Raw genomic sequence first — 20,012 nt, 5'->3', positions numbered from 1 at the left:
TGTGAAGTAGCCACAAAGTGCATGTTATGATGATTAATTTGAATCTAATCTGCTGCCCAGGTAGATTCTGCTGTATACACAGATTTCTCATTTCTGTGACTCCACTGTGGAGAAGGCGAGGCACCTGTATTCCTATTGGTCCACGAACCAAGACATCTTGATTGGCCTGAGGGGTCTTTGCCCCTTTGGTTCAGCACTGCCAATTTCTCAGTCCTTTCACTGGCCCCTGACTCTGAGCTCAGCTTCCCACGGCACTGGGCTCCATTCTTCTCTCCAATGTGTCAACACTCATCTAGGTTTTGTCCTTCTCAGACTTGTCCTACCCACATGCCTCGGCAAGTCCACTGGCAAGTGGTCAGGTAAAAACCTCAGGGAAGTTTGTAAGCATCCAGGTTACAAAGCCCAGAAGCAGGAGGGAGCCCACTCAGTCTGACTCAAAAGTTGTGTTCTCTCCACAATGTTTAGAGACCACTAAAGATCAACAACTACAAAGAGGAACAAGTATGCAAGGGGCCATTTCTAACCTACCGGGGCTTTGGAGGCACAAGTGGCTGGATGCTGTTTATAAAACCAAGTCCTGGCTTCAGCTTTTGTAGTCACAAGACTTGGCATTTCCCACTTCCCCACTGTCTGTTCTCTGCAACAATTAGGCAGCAGCATCTACCCCTTGGGAGCACAGTCCGTATAAAATTAGATTTCCTCTGGCACAAGAGATAAATGATAGCATGCTTTTACTAGACTCCTGGCGACACTCATTCCTGAGGACACTGCCCTGCCCTGTGTTAGGCTCCCATGATGCATTTCTATTGCAACTTGTCCTTTGAAACTGAGCTGCTCGGTGGTGTCTACTGAGAGCAGATGTTCCTGCGAATAGTTGTCAACACTTGTGTGAGCATCGCACCATCCCTGTTAGGGGATGCCTTCTCAAGATAGCACAGCAATATAAAGATACTGTATAATCTTTTAAAATCACTTTAAATTCTCTTTAACATAGTATATATCATGGAAAAATAACACATTTTGAAAAAAAAAAACCAAGAGCTTTATCATCTAATTAACATAAGGATGAAAGTATTACATTTCAATGCTAAAATTTCACATTTGCAAAAATACAAACTAGGGCTCCTTGCAGCAGCCATATGGAAGGGCTCTGGGAAAAGAAACAGGCTGGCCAGGTGTGTTTGTTTTCTACTTGAACACACTGCATATCCTATAGGAAAATATGCCCTTTGTGCGGAAAAGAAAGTTACCTTACCTTTTGTGCCAGTAACTTACATTAATTATTCCAATATTACAGTAAAACCAGAGATAGAGGACTGTAGGGTTAAATATGTAGTGGGACCCAGAGAGATGGCTCTGTCATTAAGAGCACTTGTCACTGTTGCAGAGGACAGGGTCATTTCCCAACAGCCATGTGATAGTTTCCAACTATCTGAAACTCCTAATCCCAGGGAATCGGTCACCCTTTTTTGGCCCCTGTGGCCCATATATGCACGGGTCGCACATAAATACATGCACACAAACACTCATGTATAAAATTAAACCAAAAGACAGGGATCTGGTTTATTGTGGGTAGTGGCAGGACACGTGAGGACATTCTTGAAAAGATCTTCCCTTTTAAACAGAATGGGCAGCTTGGAGGAGGGTGGTCACCTTTGGGATTCAAAACAAACTGATTTTAAGTAGCACTTGAAAAATGTAAAACAATCCAGGTTCTTAAAACTCTGCATCTCTAGTAGGAAGAGTGACTTCGGGAAAACACTTAACAGTGCAAACTGTCGCACAGGTGGTGTTTTCCTCCTCCTCCCCCTCAAGCTTAATAACAAGACGCTAATATTCCATTTTTAGAAGCTGGGACTAATTTGATAGGGCTCTTCACAGTAGCTGCTCTTTTGGAAGATGCCTTTGAAGTGGCTCTAATTGATGATAATTACTCTCAGAAATAAATAACAAGAAATATGCCTTTAAAAATTAAGTAGTCAATGACAAGCCATACCTTAAGGTGCGATTTTGAAAATTATGTTGACCCATTGGCACATCCTGCAAAAAAAACCAAAAAACAACAACAACAACAAAAAACCTCAATTAGTGTCAAAAGCAACTTTCAGGAAGAATGTGCCACTGATTCTGATGTGATGCATACTTCTTTTATCATGGTGGATATAATTTATAGAACTAAGTGATAATTCATCTAAAGTAAAGGGCTTAAAATGCTGGCATGATCCATAAACATGCTGGGAGTAGCAACATTATTTGTTTCTTTTTTAAAGTTTACAATCTTGAAATGTGCAAATTTGGCTTTTAGTAGAGGCTTTCAGAAGACCTGATCAGAGTCATCAGAGGTTTGCAATAACGTGCAAATGAACCTTGACATCACAGAAATATTAGACAGTCTTTAAAACACGAGGAGACCTGTGGACATCTGTTGATCATCAGGGACTGATCACTGAGGCTATAAGACATGACATCATGGGATAAGTGTGTGGACTCAAGACACAACGGGCAGAAAGAAATAGAAATAGAAATAGAAGATAAGGAAGCCTGAAGTTCTAGATAGATTGAGAGGAAGACATGGGTTGGTGCTGACAGCTAGATGCCTCACCCCAAATAACAGCAGAGAGCTTAAAAAAACAAAACCCAACCAACCAAACAAAAACAACAGGGATACTTTTGTATACTTGTAGTGAAATTAAAGTAAAAGCTAGAACAGTAAATTCAAGCAAACTTCTGCTTCATGTTTTTGTTTGTTTGTTTGTTTTTTAACTAAGAATACTGACATATTGATTTGAATTGGCAACTGAACACTAGATTCCTGCAGTGCCTTTTCTAAGCCTCCTGAGTGCTGGAAGACCCAGAATGCTTCAGGCCTCCTGGAATGATCACTCTCTCGTGATGATCTCATCCAACTCTTCAGCACTCAACGTCAACCAAAATCTGAGGCATCACAGTGACATCTCCCGCTCCAAGTTCCCCCATAAGCTTCATTCCTGCACAAGCATCCATGCCCTTCCTGGCTGGCTTTTGATATGGAGGAGGCATGCCAACAAGATGGTGGTTATGCCAATATGATGGTGATTATGCCAACATGATGGTGGCTATTAGAAAGCTCCTGATCTTTCCATTTTAAGTAACTGACTTCGCCTTGCATTTGTCACCTCAATTTATCATGATTTTCCAGCTGGGGGACCCGTTGCTGGTGTGGATCCATTTCACCATCAAGTTTCACCTGCTCTGCTTTCCACATAGACCTTGAATATGCTCCTTGTAGTGTCTGCCGCTCCACTCAGCAGGAGGACACTGCTCTCCCATGGAAGTGCTGCAGTCTTGCTGCGCCATTCCAAAGCATATATTTGTCACATTCCTTCCCAGTTTGAGATACTCTCGAACTTCCCACTATACATAAAAGGTTCATATGAACTTTTAACCATGTCTCACCCTAGACGATTTCCATTTGCCACTCGCTGATGACTTTTCAGCCACACCCACCTCCTCTCTACCATCAGTGGACTCCACAGTCACTTCCTTTGAGGGACTTGACCTTGCTCTCCTGCCAGAGCCTCAGTTTGTTTTGCTCTTACCCTGAGACTTCCACCCCCTCTCCTCAGGACAGACACCATTTCATTCCTTGATATACTTAATTTACCTTCTTCATGGTGCTTCCTGAGCCTGAGATGATCTTATTCATTTACCGCATTCCACTGTGATATCCCTCAGCCAATAAAAAGTAAACTCTTAAGATCTGTTCCCAACACTGTCCTCTGTTGACTGGTCAGTCACAGTTTTCATCCATTTTAAAGTTAAATATGTAACAACAACCAATGAAAAAAAGAATTTATGAACTTGAAAGAGAGCAAGGAGGGCTATGTGGGACAGTTTAGAGGGCAGAAAGGATAGGGGAAATGATGTGATCATATGATATCTCAGATGCATAGCCCTCATCTGCTGGACATAAGGGTTTGTTGTCAGACTGTGAGGCATGGGGAAGAGTCAGTTGGAAACTTGACTTTCACCTGACAGGATGCCACGCTCTTTCTCGGCCAATGGGAACCATGAAACGTTGGATCTTATCTCAACTGCATCCTAATACGAATTACTGCTTTTATACATGAAGCTGGCCTTGGTTTCAGGATTGAAGTGTACTACTGAGATTATTTTAACCATCCCCTCTGAAGCTATTTTCCATATTCTTTTCTGCATCTTATTTCAGGAGTCCCCATTGGGAGGAGCTTTGGTATTTCTAGTTGGAACCAGAACAGGGAATCACAGCAATGGGGTAGGCAGTGCTGTTGTAGAGCCTGAACATCTGGGAATTAGATGGCCCTGATAATGCTCATTCATGAACAAGACATCCTGGCTTTATGCCTGATGTTATTAAGATGCTCAAGGTATCCTACGTGGTAAGAGAAGAAAGAACTTGGCTAAATAGTTTCACAACAGTGACCCCATGGCCCCATGGACTCAGAGGTCAGCACAATTGCTGACAATCATTATACTGGAGGGAGATGCTTGGCTTTTTGCTGAGGCAGAAGCTCCCAGCCCTCCCACCCACCATGCCCATGGCTCTGAGGCAGGCATACCGTGGTACTAATCTTCCCATTCTCTGTGGTCATGCTGTCTCTGTGGTGCAGATGTGCGAAGGGCTTGGCTGCTCCCCAGGACTCCAAGTACCGGGTCATGCGGACAGATGCCCTCATCTTGGCTCCATCAAGGGTGTGGCGAGGTCTGAAGAGGTGCTGAGGACTCCGTCGCTCTCCCTTGTGAGGAGAAACGGAGCATCACAACTGGCACACTCCAATCTCCCTCATGCTTCCCCTGATCCTGCTCCAGCCTGGTTTGTCCAAGTCAGTGGCTTTTGTTCAGGTAGTAAAACTCACCGGTAATAGAAACTGAGTAAAAGTACCAGATATGTAATGGATAGTAATGCATAAAGTAAATACTTGGGCAGGACTTGGGATCTGCTTTAGTTTGTGTTGATGGTTTTGTTACTAGGTTTGGTTGTGTTGGTCACATACTAGGTGGCCTCACATACCTGTGTTTCGGTGCTCTTGGCCTGAATACATGTCACTTATCCACAGCTTGTCAATCCTGATGCTCATCATACATTTGCCTCTAGGTCAACAGTGAAGCTAATAAGTGTAGCTCTAAAGGTGAAACCCAGGCCTCAAGGAAGCTGTCATAGATTAATACCCATAGATTTTATCTCGATTTTGTGATCTTGGTTGGCATGGCCCATCTTGCTATATTCTGTACCATTTACCAGCTGTGTGCCACTTGGTGACAGTTGTACAACTGCCCAGAGCGTCAGGGTCTTAAACCAAAAATAATGATAACATCCATTTGGCAGGAATTTGAGAGAATAGCACTGAAAGCTCAGAGTCCCTCAATCTCATCAGACAGGCAGGTGAACACCAGAAGAGGTAGTGCTTTCCTCTCTGTGTATTTCCCAGGGGACAGGCTCTTTGGAACACAGGGAAAGTGGGTCTGGACTTTGAGCTTTGCTTGTTAATCACGAAGACTTTTCCCTCTTTTTTTTTTCCATGAAGTTAATCTTTTTTCATCTCACTGGGTTTTTTTTTTAAATGTTCTGATGGCTTCAACGAAATCTCTATTTCTTCTCAACTCACTGATATCAAGGCTGTACACACTGAGAGTTTTCATAAGCCGCATTATGCAACAAAACACACTAACATAGACAGACCTCTACAATAGCATCCCTCAGTGTAAAGACAGCAGATGCATTTCAACTGTTTTCTGAATAAATGTTTGAATTCACCATTACAAAATATATTCTATAATCAAGCATCGATTGCATTTAAAGTGGTTTTAAGGGTGAGGAGCAGCAGAGAACTATGCTAATTCCTGGCTAAAAGCATCCCCTGCAACAACACTTTTCTTTTCCTTCCCAATCACAGAAACAATGAGCTAAATTATCAACATTGTACAGTGGTACCAACCTTGGGGTTGATTACAAAGTAGGTTTTCACCAAGTGCTGTTTTAAATACGGGTCTCTTATTTCACCATCTCCTTCCTCCACTTTGTAAGCCCCGTTCAAGTGCTCGAGGGTGACTGAAGAAATGTGAACACGTCTGAAATAGAATTTCAAACACATAAAAGGATACATGTAAGGGATGGTGTTCTATTTGTTTGTGGTTTTGGGAACACTTTCTCTTCCAAGTGAGGGAAAGCCAGTGTGTACTTGGAGATACTGACTTCAGTGGAAGTTTGTCTCTTGGCTGCTGCTTTGAAGAATGGCATCTAGAGAGCATGGGTGACTAACACTTGCAGATTCTCTGTGCTCACAGAAACCTGCACAGGGGATGTGGTGAACGCCATCAGAAAATATTGGACCATGCTGAATGTTGAAGTAAAAGTATCTGTCAAAATCCACATCTGGGGTGTGTTAGCAAAAGTACCCAGCTGCATGAAAGGATGGGTTCCCTTCTCATCGTTTGCTCTCGTCCTTCTCTGAAGTGTAGTCCTTAAGTTTGAGAGTCACATGGCTGACATCTAACCACAAGTGGACTCTGTGGTTACTATGATGCTTAGTCAACTGCTTGTAGATGCTCCATTGCTATAATGATGCCATGCCTGTAGTGAATCATTCACTGTTAACTCAGATCAATATTTGTGAATGTGCAACCAAAGAAGTGTGTGTGTGTGTGTTGTGTTGTGTTGTGTGCATGCATGCAGACATGTTTCCGTGTGTCAGTGTTACTCTGTGTATGTATGTGTGTTGTGTGTGTGCATGTGCACAGATGTGTTTCTGTATGTTAGTGTTACTCTGTGTGTGTGTGTGTGTGTGTGTGTGTGTGTGTGTGTGTGTGTGTGCACGCGCGCATGCGCACACGTGTGTGTCTGCCGCGAGCACGTGTGTGTTGCCAGGGAATAAACCCAGAGTCTTTACATTCTATATGAGTATTATATCACTATCCTGAGAGTATGGTCAGATGGTTTTCATAAGAGGCCACTGGACACAGGTATCATGATATCAACACAGGCAAGGTTAGTCATCTGAAACTCAGAATTACAATGTTGCCCGGTCCACCTGGCATGGCTAATTGAGCCACCAGCTTTGCAGAGAGAAATTCAAGGTTCGTCTTACCCAGGGACTCCTCCAGCTTCCATGTGGTTGGCCAAAGTAACGTCATGAGACCACACATCATATTGCCACTTCTGGAGACCAATCACGCCACAGAGGACGTTCCCAGAATGCACTCCTACACGCATGTTGATATCAACCCCCGTAGCATCCCTCACTTTCCTAAAGGGAAGGGAAGGGAAGGGAAGGGAATCACAGTTCAGTAGTGGCTTTTTATTCCCTTAGCTCATGGCAAATATCCCTGTGTTTTATTATTCAGAGCCCTTCACACTTTTGGCAGTGCCACCATGGACCCTCCCATGGCAGAGGACCATTTGTTGTTTCGGACCCAAAGGAAAGATTTTCTCTTCCAGCCATCCCAGAAGTAGACCCAAAGCTCGAGGGTCTGCCTGGTGTTGTCAGTGGTGTAGAGTGGTAACAAAGCATTTGGGCTACTGCTTTTAAATTTCCAAGTAACATGTATGAAGAACCTATCCATTGTGTGTGACCTCTTGCTATGTGTTCAACCCAAAACCTCCGGGCTTCATTGTTTTGCAGTATCAGACCCTATTTCAAATACCATTTGCAATTCCAGTGCTTCCTAAAGGATATATCCTTGATAACCATATTATGCAACAAGAAAAATGACGTTTAGGGATTTAATAATATGTGACATATTATGAAAAGGAATGTAATTTAAAAATTTAATCCACTATTTTATGGCTACTTTTAACCATTAACAGAAGCCAATGAAGAACGTCACTGAAGCAGAGACAGAAACTCTGGGCAATGCTCACGTATATCATTCACCATGTAAGGTATTATTACAAAACAAGTGTTTGAGAAGATTATCTTAGCATTTGGAGGGAATTCCTCAAGGGTAAATGAAGAAGGAGCACAGACAGACAGCAGCTCTTTGCAAAGGCCAGAAAATCATTGTTGTACATCACAGTAAAGTAAACCACTAGTATCTCATAGTGGCCCTGGCTGTGCAATATTGAGGGCATTGGAAGATACTAAAATTAACACAAAATGGGCTACTAATGTAGAAATAAATGGCTCCCTTCAAAGGTTATGCTTTCACTAGACTTCCTGACCCACGTTATGCTTCCATAATGGGAGCATAAATGCTGTCCCTTCATGTAAGAAAAAAGAGAACAAAGAATCTCAGTATGGATGAGAGATGCCCATTCTGTCACTCATTATTGGGGACATATGAAAGCAAACTATTTTCATCACCTCCGCAAATCATACCTGAGACCAACAGGTGACACGTGACAGAATGTGGAGCCAATGAGTTGACTTTGTTTTGATCACCTTTGAAACAAATTGTTAACTCAGTTGTGCTGAAGTCTGTAAACACCTGTGTCAGTATTCCTCTGGACTGAGGCACTCTCATGCCAACAGATCCGTTTCTTGTACTTATCTTTAACTGTACAGTAAGTGTGAGGCCACAGAAAATAGAAATAGCTGCAGGTGAGAACTACAACCCAAAATTGCTCTGCACTAAGACAGTATTTCTGAGCAGTACACTTACTTTATGGCTTCACACATATCCAATCCCATTTTCACACAGTTCTTGGCATGGTTAGGGAGAGATATAGGGAGTCCGGAAACACAGTAATAACAGTCTCCTAAAATTTTAATTCTCATGCATTCATTCTCCTGGAAAAAGAAATCAGAAGGGCCTCATTTGCATTGAGCTCTTACAATGAGTCAGATTTACGCAACAGCATCCATTGCTGACTCAGCTCCCATGGACAGGGCATACAGAGAGAGGGACTCAGAACCTGGGCCTCCAATGTGATAAGAACTATGGAAGAGGGAAGGCATGGGGAGAAAGTTTTACAATGATTCCCCTCTAAGAGGAGAGGGGGATTGTTCTCTGTGGTCTGAACTCTGAACACTCATGGAGAAGGGCAAATGAGCCTTCCATGCAGATTGGAATCGCTCAGACCAGAATGGGACAGTGACACTTAGTATGAGTAGAGTCTTATGCCATCCTCTTCTATCTTGGGCTTTTCTCATTTATTCCAACCTGCAGCAGACTCCGGCCTACAGACATACATTGTCTGGTAAATGTCCTCACACTTGACGTGGCCAGCCATTTAGAATCTAGCTGTGATATTCACTAATTTAGGGCTGGAGAGATGGTTCAATGGCTAAGAACAAGTCTGCTCTTGCTGAGGCCCCAGGTTCAATTCTTCACATTTGCATCTTGTGCCTCACAAACCCCTGTAACTCCAGCTTCTGTAGCTCTGATGCCTTCTTACCTACACAGAGACACACATGTTTATATAATTCAAAAAACAAAAAAGAAACAAGCTTTGACCATCTCATTTTGCTTGTTTGCATTGTATTTACATTAAGTATTGTAATTTATTACATTATTTCAATAATCTCCTTCCTATACATCACTCCTATATTCCTTTTTAGCCTTTCAAGCAGCTCTTTAGTAAAAGAAAACAAAACAAAAATTTTCTAGACACAAATTTTTTTCAGGTGAGAATAGCATGGGTTTATTAACGAACTGAACAGATTTCAAAGAAGTAGACATCTTCGTAAGCACGTGTATGGTTTGTTGGAGGTTCTGGTATGTGTCTTTTTCTGACTAATAGCTCACAGGGAAGGGTATGTGTTCATGGTTACTTATATCACTATTGATGGTGTATTTAGTAATGCCAGTGTAATATCACAATTGAGAAAAAGGCAAAAGTACTTGTCACTCAGGCTCCTTAAGCTCTTCTTAAGTAGATATTTTAGATCTAGAGAATATGGAGGTTCATAACAGTGCGTGGCCATGACCTTGAGGCATGTGGCTTTGGCAATGTGCTTTACCCAGTATTCACTCAGCAGGCGGGCTGGCTGCTTGCTTAGGATACCTGGTTTGTTATCTAACTGTGTCATGAGGTGTCATCTGAAACAAGAAGCCTGTCTGACCAACAGCAGCTGGACCACATCATCTGGGATGGACTCAGACATAGCCAGAGAGTCTGAGTGGGGAAGGGTGTCATTCTAGATTCTTTCGCAGGCATACCTTCCATCGCCCATTTCTGTCATTTAACTTGGCAACAGAATCATTGCACATATAACGAGTTATAATGAAGTCCTACTGGAAGAGGATAGGTCCTATTCCAATATAACTGATGTCCACGAAAAGGAGAAACATCAGACCTAAGAGGTGCACAGAGTGCAGACTGTCACATGGACGTGAGCCATGCTGCTACCAGGTGCGGCTGGGACTCATCTACCAAACATGACCAAGGAACACCAGAAACATGGGAGAATTCTAGTAAAGTTCTGCCTTTAGTTTTCTGTAAATGTTAACTTGCAAAACTTATTGTTTCCCTTTGAAAAGGACAGAGGCAGAGTTAGCTGCTCACTGAAATTTTAGCCTCCATTCACAGTGGGAGCTGATACATAGATGGGGGATGGGACCACAGATGACTGCGTTCTCACCAGCAGACCAAATTTCCTTTGATGACATTGGCAGCTGTTTGAAAATGAAGTAGCTCATGCAGGGCACCTCTTCTATATTTAAATAACTAATACTAATAGGTATAATGAAAGGTGTTGGGACACCGTTCAAAGATAAAATTAGGCTGAAAGGAAATATTTAATGAAAAGTAAAGAGCTGACATAAAGAAATATTTTTCATCCATATTCTACCAGAAATTCTAGAAGTTTCTATTAATAAAGTCTAGTGTGGTCTTAGACAGCTAGAGATCATGTCTTTGTGGAATTTCCCATATATGATAGAGAGGATGACACTGAACTGATATGTCTGTTTAAGTGGTACAAAAGCTATAAGATAAAAATGAGACAATAGTAAATAAAGGGCTTATACAAAAAGCATGCTGGATACGTCAGGTTTTCCCCCTTGTAATCCTACTTAACTGTGTGAAGACAGGATGATTAAACCTTCACATGGAGATACCTACAAGGGCACCCCCAAACAGCACAAGGTGGACAGTGTTGCAAAAAGAATCTCACTATTTTTGTGTGTAGAATTATATATCTAAGCAAACCATTCAAATAGATGAAGACATGCAGTGTTTACATGCTAGCTCTTCCTGGAGGTGCTGCCAGCATTGCTGAGAGACTATTCATTTGCACAGTGGAACGAATGCTGTGATACCCACCTTTGCAATTTGATCAAACTTCCCAAAGAGTTCGTTCAGCATATGTACCAGTTCGCCAGGGGAGCAGTCACTTGCAAGGCGGGTAAAACCAACGATGTCAGCGTATAAGATGCTGTGAAAACAGGTGGAGGTAAGGGAATTAAAAACCCTATGTTATGTCGTGAAGACTAGCCATGGTAGCTTCCTATTAGAACAGTGTAAACACTCTGTACTTAGAGTTTTCAGGAAAAAAAATGATATTTCCTGGACGGGAAATACATAAACCTTTAATTAAACCACAATTTAAACATTTTTCTCTTGCTACATTTTTAAGCAGAGAGGAGAAGACAGTCAGAAGAGAGAAGCTGTGGCATCATATGGGCCCAGCCCTAGGTCTTTCTTCTTCCCTCTCTCCTCCTGGGTGGTGCACATCTGACTCCCCACTGATGCAACTCAGGTGGTCAGTGGAGTGTCCCTACTTGAACTGCCATGTGGCTCACATGGTACAAACTCCTGCAATGGAAGCAGCAGACGACAAAGCCCAACCCGCTGTGCACCAATTCAGAGGAAAAAAGTCAAAGCAAAGGTCTTCTTTGCTAAAAGGGGCTAATCACACAGTGATCCCGCGTCATTTACTCCCGGTTCATACTTCAGGTGGGTTGATGTGCTAAACCAATGAGGATGCTGGTGAGTACGACAGTGTAGCTCTGCTTGCACATGTGCAGGGGAGTCAACACAGGATTAACCAGTGCTATGGACCAGTATGGGCGCCACAACCTTTCCCATACAATAGCACAGTCCCGAGTCTCATGAAGGCTTTATAGAGAAGCCGAAACTCATGCCTCTAGTTTGAACACTCACATAGTGAATATCTATGGCTTGAGATGTATCACAAAATAGAAACAACTGCTGTTTCAGTCAACAGGATGGCTATTAAACAACAGGCTGAACACAGGGGTTGGCAAGCATGTGGCGACTTAAATCCGTTGTGCATTGCTGGTGAGAGTGTAAGGTCACAGTGACTATGGAACACACTGTGGTAGCTCCTGGAAAATTTAACCCTGAAAACAACAGGATTTAGGACTGAAATTAGAGATGCAAGCTGCTGTTTGTATGTGAATGTCTAAGCTTGCTTTATTTCCAACACAGGCACAGGAAACAACCAAAAGTCCATCTGTGGATGTATGGGAAGAGAAGATGTGAGCCATACGTACACTGGAATGTTAGTCAGCCTTGGAAAGAAACGAAATTCCAGGATGTGCTGGACATCAAGGCACTCAGCTAGGTGCGATATGACAACTGACACAGTTCAGGCCCAAGATGGCAAACGCTGCACGGTTCCATTATGTGCTGCCCAGACTGAGGAGCCCTTGCAGACAGAAAACAGAATGGCTGGTGCTGGGTTGTATGGAGTCTGTGGAGAGGCTGCTGTTTAATGGGGATGGGGACCCCATGTACCATGAAGAAAAGTTGCAAGGCACAGTGAATACACTTCCTTCTATAGAAATGTTGCCTTAGAAGTGGTTAAACTGTAAAACACTGGGCCTATTCCACCACAGTGAAAACAAAGCCATGTGGTGCCAATTGTCTTTGTTGCATCCAGGTCAGGATAGGACTCTGCAGCAAAGCGCAGGCTGTGGCTTTAAATCCAGGGGACAGACGCATTCCTATGCTGGGTGACAGGAGCACAAGTGACTTCTGCAGGCTTTGGAGTGGCTGGCCTTCCACTTCTATTCCCATGATCTCTCAAACCACTCCTACTTCCGCCCACGACCCCTTTAGAGGCAGGGTGGCAGGGCTGGACCGCGCTCCAGGAGGAAGGAATGAGTTTGCTCACACAGAGAAAGAACACCTCGAAGGACTCTGGAAACAGAATGTGCGAGGGCGGGAGACGCCACGCCCTTCTCATCCATAGCATCTACAGCTGTTCCTTATGATTAAAACCTGGATTGGGCAAAGCACCTCCATTGTAGGCTGCTGGCAGATACTGTAAGCTGGCTCAGAGTTTAATTTTCAGTAGAAAATAGTAAGCAGAGATTGTGATAGACTGTGTGAAATTATGTCAAGGAATCAGGCTTTAAGGGCCCACACATGGGAGAAATGGCCAAAGCATTATTATTACAATGGCCACCCTGGTGGTGCGCCTTGGAATCAGGCAGATCATCGGAGCCTGAGGAAGGTTTAGGGATGGGGCGCAACCGACAAGCATGGCCAGACACAGAAGGGGTAGGAACCTCACTCACACTACGACAGGTTAGATGTTGGCAGGGAGTGTCCAGGAACGGAAATCAAAGCTGAAGCACAGCTCTCGTGTGAACTGTGCTCAGGAACCTAGGTTCATATGGACCGTGAGCTTGACAGCTTCGGCGTTGTCCATGTTGCTGCTACCTCACATCACCTGCTGGGTGAGTGAACACAGGATTATGGGATGAGTTCCATGTCCTACAAAGACAGTAAGGTCTCCGGAGAGCACAGCGAGCACAAAGGAGTCATGAAGTGACAGCGGCACTCATTTACAGGACTCAGAAGAGAGAGAAAATTGTGAGATTGTAGTGGGAAAAGATGGACATGTTCTGAGTGGGAGTGCAGCACCTGCATGGTCACTGCAACAAGGAAGCAGAAGAACCGCACAGATCTGGGGACAGGAGCGTCAGTGGGAATCAAATCTGTGGCTCGCTGGGGCTTATTAGAGGTAGCAATCCAAAGACAAGAAAGATGAACCAGAGCACAGAGAAGTTCCCTAGGTTCTGAGCTATGAAGGAAAGAGGGAGTTTCAGGCCAGTAGATACACAAGATTGAACAAAAGCACATTTGTTTTTACTTTGCTTTCATTTGTTTTCAAATGTGTCTGTGAATGCTCAGGGACTGCCGGGGAAGATCCAGAAAAGGGTGATGGAGGGTCAGAAAAAGTGCTGTCTTCCTATTGAGACATTATTACTATTTTTACTAGTGCTACTAAGTGTTTCTCTCTCTCTTTTTTTTTTTTAGCAGAGAATAAACACCATGTTTAATGGATGCCAAAGCAGAGCCAATAGGCAACAACTGATTTGTCTGCCTTTGTCTAGATACGCAGCAAAGGGATTCCTGGTGCAGTCAGCTGATGGTGATGACTAGGAAAGCAGAGGTCTCTAGTCTATACCCACGTGACCCATCCGAGGAGGGCCGCAGCCAGGTCCTCTGGCAGCTGTATCCAAGACCCGGCCTGCAGCTTCGCAGCAAAGCCCAAGCCTCAACATCTGGATATGCATTTTTCAAACTTCCACCTCACAGATGCTGTGAAATGCTTGTGTCTGTTAGGCCACTAAATTTGGGGGTGACCCGCTATACAGATATCTACAGGTAATCCAGGCACACAAGGGCTTCACTAGCTGCTTGAGGTTGCCACGTTTGTCCACTAAGGTGTGCAGTGTTGGCTTACACACACCACACTTCTCTCTACAGGCTTTGATTACCCAGCAAATGGCTTGAAATGCGCTCCTGCAGGAGGAGGGGGGTTGTAGCAGTTTGTGTGTGGAAGGCTGGAAAGAGGAACCGTGCAAACGACAGCCCCCCGTCCCTCCAGATACCAGAAGTGTATGTTCCTGCTTCTTTAACTTTATGGATGAAATGCTTACACAGCCAAAGGCAAACAGGGTTTTAAAATAATTTTATTGCTTAATGTGCCATAACTTTCTTTAAATAGGCTTAGTTTTTCCCATCACCCATCCAATGTTTCTCCTTTAGTTCGTGTTTGGTGACACGAGTTTCTTACTGCTCACTTGTTTATGCGTGTGCTTGCGTCCTGCATGCCACTAGCTCTGTGCACCTTTTCCTAAGATCTGAGGCATCTAAGTTTCTGTGAAGTGCGTGTTTCCTCTCTGCGTTTCGAAATTTTGATTTAGAACATCTGGCCCACGAGACAGCCGACTGTGATGAGAATCCAGATTCGGAGAACAGACTGGGGCCTACTTCTACCAGATGTTCAACAGCCTGTGGTTGAGAGCCAAGATTTGGGGAGTAGGCTGGGGGCCCCCTTATAGCAGATGTTCAGTTCAATGTATCCGTGGTTCTGGGTCTACTGCAGTGTAGTTCCAGAATCTTCCCTGACAACTAAAGAAGAGGAGAAAAACATAATGAACGCAGCCAGGTATGTGTGCAGAGGATTATGGGGGCTGCTGTTATGAATAGGAAGCCTGGCATCAACGTAGTGGATGGATGAGAGAGAAAATTCCTGAAAGAAGTACTTGGGGTAGACAGGGTATGAAAAGAACACCAGTCATGTGGGGGCTCGGAGACAATACAGGAATGAGTCTCCTTTCCACGCTGAAGTGAGGGGCCTCATAGTTCCTCCTTTTATATTCAGGGGCGACAGGGGCTTCATACATCTTCCTTCTTGGCTAGAATCCCATAGTGTTAGCTTGCTGGCTTCTAAGCACTATAAGTCTAGTGATAATTCTCTGGGGGACCCGTATGACCATGTCTCCCTTGGCAAAGCAGCTACTATCATGAGAAACACAAAAACATGTACCACCCCGCTGTGGTCTTTGCCACTGGTTGGTCAGATCCTAAAATGAAGTGTCCCAGCTCCCCTGGAATGCCCTGGCTTCATGAAGGTCCTGTTTTCAGGAAGCCCGTCTGGAAGGATCGGCCACTATATTTCATGGGCACTCCTTCTGATTATACTGCAATCTGCCTGTGGAGGTTCTCAGCAAAAAGGTCTTTTTCTCTGTTCCTGCAGCCACAGACAACAAGTCTACAGACTAGCCCAATGAGTGAAGCAGGCCAATTACATCACTTAATGCGAAGGTCCTGAGAGATATCGGATGGGTAAGATGCATGAGGCCCACTTCACCATCAAAGGACAGTAGTAGTTATTGTACGACACAACTCCTCAGGAGAAAAACGTCCCCAAGCAGGCCCAGTGCAGTGGGCCTGCACCATGCACCGTACCTCACATTGGTGTGCCGTTTGACATACAGGTTGTGGAAGTTGTTTGTGTTTTCCATCTGGCCTGCTTTGGGCCCTTGCAGCCTCTGGATGATCTCAGCCTTCATCTCCATGGCTATGTGAGCTGGCAGCAAGGAAAGCAGAAGCCGCTCCTGCAAGGAAGGGAGGAAAGGGAAATATGTTTCAGACAGTGATGGAGAAGGCCACCTGAATAGGAAGTCAATGCTGCTCTGGAGGTAAAAAAAAAACAAAAAAACAAACAATAAAATTTCCTAAGGTCAGGCCGTCTTATTTATTGAGTTCTAAATAAGAGTTCTTCGCATGGGTAATAAAAGAAGGTATAGTTATTTCCCAACAGATATTATTCATCTATTTTGATTCTGAAATAGAAAAGCAAGAATAATATTAAAAATCCAAAATACCAACAGACAGTGTGCGATAAAAACGTTCATTTCGCCTTCTCGTTCATGTGTGTGATAAAGAACGGGCTTTATGGCGCTTGGGAACGGCGGGGAATACCCCACACTCCTTAAAAAAGGAAGCTAAATATTTTCCAATATTCATTTCCTCTATGATAAACACCCAGCCTCCTCCAGTGACTATAAACTATTATAAAAACAGAGTTAGTAGCACAAGTTTCTGCTAAGCAGCGTCCATAAGAATGACGTCATCACCCATGAGCTTCCTGTGTATTTTTGGTTTCTGCATTCAGTGAGCATGCACATGCTCTCCAGCCCCGCACATCAGTATATACCTATTTTAGTCAGAATGGCGTTTTCTCAGACCCTGGAAGGAAAATAATTATGTGGGGGGAAAAGAATCACAGAAACGCAATCTCAGAAAGTCTAAACGCAACACAGAGTAGTTTAAACATTAACCTATTGCATTTAAAAGAACTAGTAGAGCCCTCTGTGTTTGATTCAACTCCTAGCTGGGGCTCCTACAGCTGAGGTTTCTTGGCATCTTGAAGGCTCCAGGGTGGACCCTCTGCTCTTGGTGAACAGGACCCGATGATCACAGTACGGCATCTTAATGAAAGTGAGTTTCTAATAAAAACTTGAGTTCAAAATACATGCATTCCCTTTAAACTTGTCTTTATCCACTTTCAGAGGCTTTGCTAATTGTCCAAGACTGCCCCATCTACTTCCTGCGCAATCACTGTAGCTTATTCCTTCCTACATGCAGTTTCTTGGGTCTTAGACAGTGAGCTCCTGTGTCCACCTGCCTCAGTTTCCATGTGTCCCCCAGAAATCATGCTTTCACTTATTGTCAATGCCTCCCCAACCCTAGTCCCTCATCCTGCCTTCTGAGACCACTCCCAAACTGAACTCAGACCCTCAATGGGGGTCCACGTGGTATTGCCTTCTCTCTGTAGTTTATAATGAAGTGTGCTATACCCCAAAGCCAGTTCTCCCTAGGAACGCAGATTCCACGAGTAAAAATGGAGCATCAAATATAGTGATTTTTCTCTCCCACTCCAAGCCATATTTAACAACCAAATGTAATACAATCTCTGTTTTAAATCCAAAATGTAGACGAATGACCAACTTTTTAAAAAATGGACTGAAAAATGTAGAAGATAAAATTCATACGTTGTGTAAAATAAATATGTCCCTTCTGTTGTATTAAAGAGTTGCTGTGAGTTCAGAACACAGTAAAATGTTTGGGGAAGGTATGTTGAGATGGCTCTGAGGATAAAGGCTCTTGCCACTCAGCTTGTTATGTGGGAACATTCTCTCTTTAGCGAACGAGGCATGCAGTAAACGTTTAAAGCCAAGCCGCTTTTCAGAGACAGAATAAAATACTTTCATAATAGCTTTAAACTTTTCATCTGTTATTTGAGGATTTCATACATGTTTTGCTATTTATTTTTTTTATCATATCTATTCCACTCTGCCCTTCCAACTTCTCTGAGATCCACCATGGTCTCCTTCCCTATTCATATCCTCTTCATTTTCTGTTTCTCTTCATAGTCCCCTGAGTACAATTAGTGCTGTCTGTGTGTGCACATATGGAGCGCCATTCACTGGAGCATCCATAACCTGGGAGGGGCCACACCTCTGAATAAAAGGACTTTCTCTTGAGATAGTCATCAACTGCTGATAGCTCTCAGGTACGGGTGAAACCTCATGACCCTCTCTCCTATCCATGCTGGACTGTTGGATATTTTTTTAAATTCTATTTCACAGTTCTTATGTCTAATCCTCATTTTTAAGTGCAACCAAATCCTCTCAGGACACTAAGCCAGTATAATGAGCAGGAGGGATATTAAGTACTAACTCTCCCCTTTCCAAGTAAAATGGGCTATCAGAACATAGCAGCCTCCTGAGCAGTGCTGAGCTACAGGTGGCTCCATCATGCATACAGAGAGGGAGCTTGTCCTATCTAACACTGCCCTGCAACATGGAAGACCTCAGGCCCCACCCAGACCTCAGGCTTTAGAAGACACCCACTTGGGGTATGAAGAGGAGCTAACCTCCCTCTAGTTCACACTAGCTCATGCCCCACCTTGCAGCCAGGGCCATTCTGCAAATCTGAAAGAATGGACATCTTCCACCAACTCCCATCACCAGCATAATCCTGGAGTTGTGGTCCAGCCACATCACTACTGTTGCTTCCCTTGTCTCACAAAACTTGTTTCTCATGGCTCCCTTGCAAATGGTGCTTCAGGCCAGCTAACTAAAGCATGCCACACTGAATACTGACTACCTGAAAAGTCTTGTTTGTATGCTTACTTGACTACCATTTTTAATGAAGAAGCTATAGCTTTTATATGTGGTGGGAAGTAGCCCACTGTGGCAGAAACAGCTCGGAGATGAGGGAAGATGTGGGCTCCAGCCTCTTTGCTGCCACTAACAGATGGTCTGGGCATCTGAGCCCCAGTTTCAATGTCTGGAAACTGGTTCTGTTGTGCCAGGAGAGCACTTCCTAGAACTTTTTTCCCCATTCTGGAGACAAGTGGGTCCTGCTGCACACACTCTGTGGTAAATGTCCCCACCGGTCTGTCTCCACTGGTCGGGTTCTTGTCCCACCTCACCTAGATTCTATAACCTCCCCTAACCATGCACCAGTCAGGAGGCTGCGAGCAGTAAAACACGAGCCTGTGAGTGATGTTTAGATCCAAACCACGGTATTGTTTTTACACCGATTCTTGAGGAGCAACTACATAAGTGTAAGTAGGACAAAGAAGGGCTGGTGTGGGAATGCTGGCTGGCATTTTCATATCCGTGTGTGGAAGGTGGGTTTCCTACTCGTGCGTACTGTTGCTGTGACAGAACGGCAGGAACAAAAGCAACTTGGGGAAGAATTTTTTTTTCCAGCACAATGGACTTGCTTATTTCACAGTCTAGAGAACTGGAGCTGCCCCCCCCCCCACCCGTCCAAGTTAAAATCAGTGTACACTTCAACAAACCACAATCTTGTCACCAAACATTAAATCTTTTCCTTGCACGTGTAACTTACTTTCTTATTAAAAGCCATGATTACATACAACTTTATTTCAATGTAACTATTTTTGACAACAGGGAAAAATTAGGATAGCTGTGGCTCAGAGCAAACCTATCACCAAGACAGACAGAACCTAAGTCTTCCAACCTGGAGAATGGCAGCTGTCCTGCTCACTGGGATTTGTGACTGGGAGATGACCAGATAGCTTTTCAGAAAGCACATTGTGAAAATAGGTGGAAAGTATGAAATTACCACTCGTGTGCAATCACTCTCCAGCCAAATGAAGCCAGAGAAGAAAGTACTCATCAAATCAAATTGCAAATTATGTCTATAGTCACTGATGACAGCAAATTGGTATTTCTAAGCTCGAACTGTTTACCATCAACTGTCAATTCAATTCTCTAAAATAGAGACTCTGGGGAATTGGAAATCACCCACC

The 20,012-nt window shown here is 43.8% G+C and overlaps 1 protein-coding gene across 1 annotated transcript in view; it reads right to left on the bottom strand.

Moving 5' to 3' along the window:
• The window catches only part of ADCY2 (adenylate cyclase 2), a 358,775-nt gene that overhangs the window by 85,545 nt on the left and 253,218 nt on the right, over window positions 1-20,012 (bottom strand). Inside the window, exons 5-11 of the mRNA XM_084782845.1 lie at window positions 16,130-16,278; window positions 11,222-11,333; window positions 8,617-8,744; window positions 7,104-7,262; window positions 5,955-6,087; window positions 4,578-4,754; window positions 1,997-2,040 (exon numbers count right to left, since the gene is read on the bottom strand). Of these exons, the coding sequence (XP_084638971.1) occupies window positions 1,997-2,040; window positions 4,578-4,754; window positions 5,955-6,087; window positions 7,104-7,262; window positions 8,617-8,744; window positions 11,222-11,333; window positions 16,130-16,278 (902 nt within the window). The remainder of the gene's footprint in view (window positions 1-1,996; window positions 2,041-4,577; window positions 4,755-5,954; window positions 6,088-7,103; window positions 7,263-8,616; window positions 8,745-11,221; window positions 11,334-16,129; window positions 16,279-20,012) is intronic.

This window comes from Acomys minous, assembly GCF_964271855.1.
Source record: "Acomys minous genome assembly, chromosome: 5".
In the NCBI taxonomy this organism is placed as follows: Eukaryota; Metazoa; Chordata; class Mammalia; order Rodentia; family Muridae; genus Acomys; species Acomys minous.
Note: the sequence above shows the minus strand (reverse complement) of the source record. Positions and strands in the feature narration are given on the sequence as shown.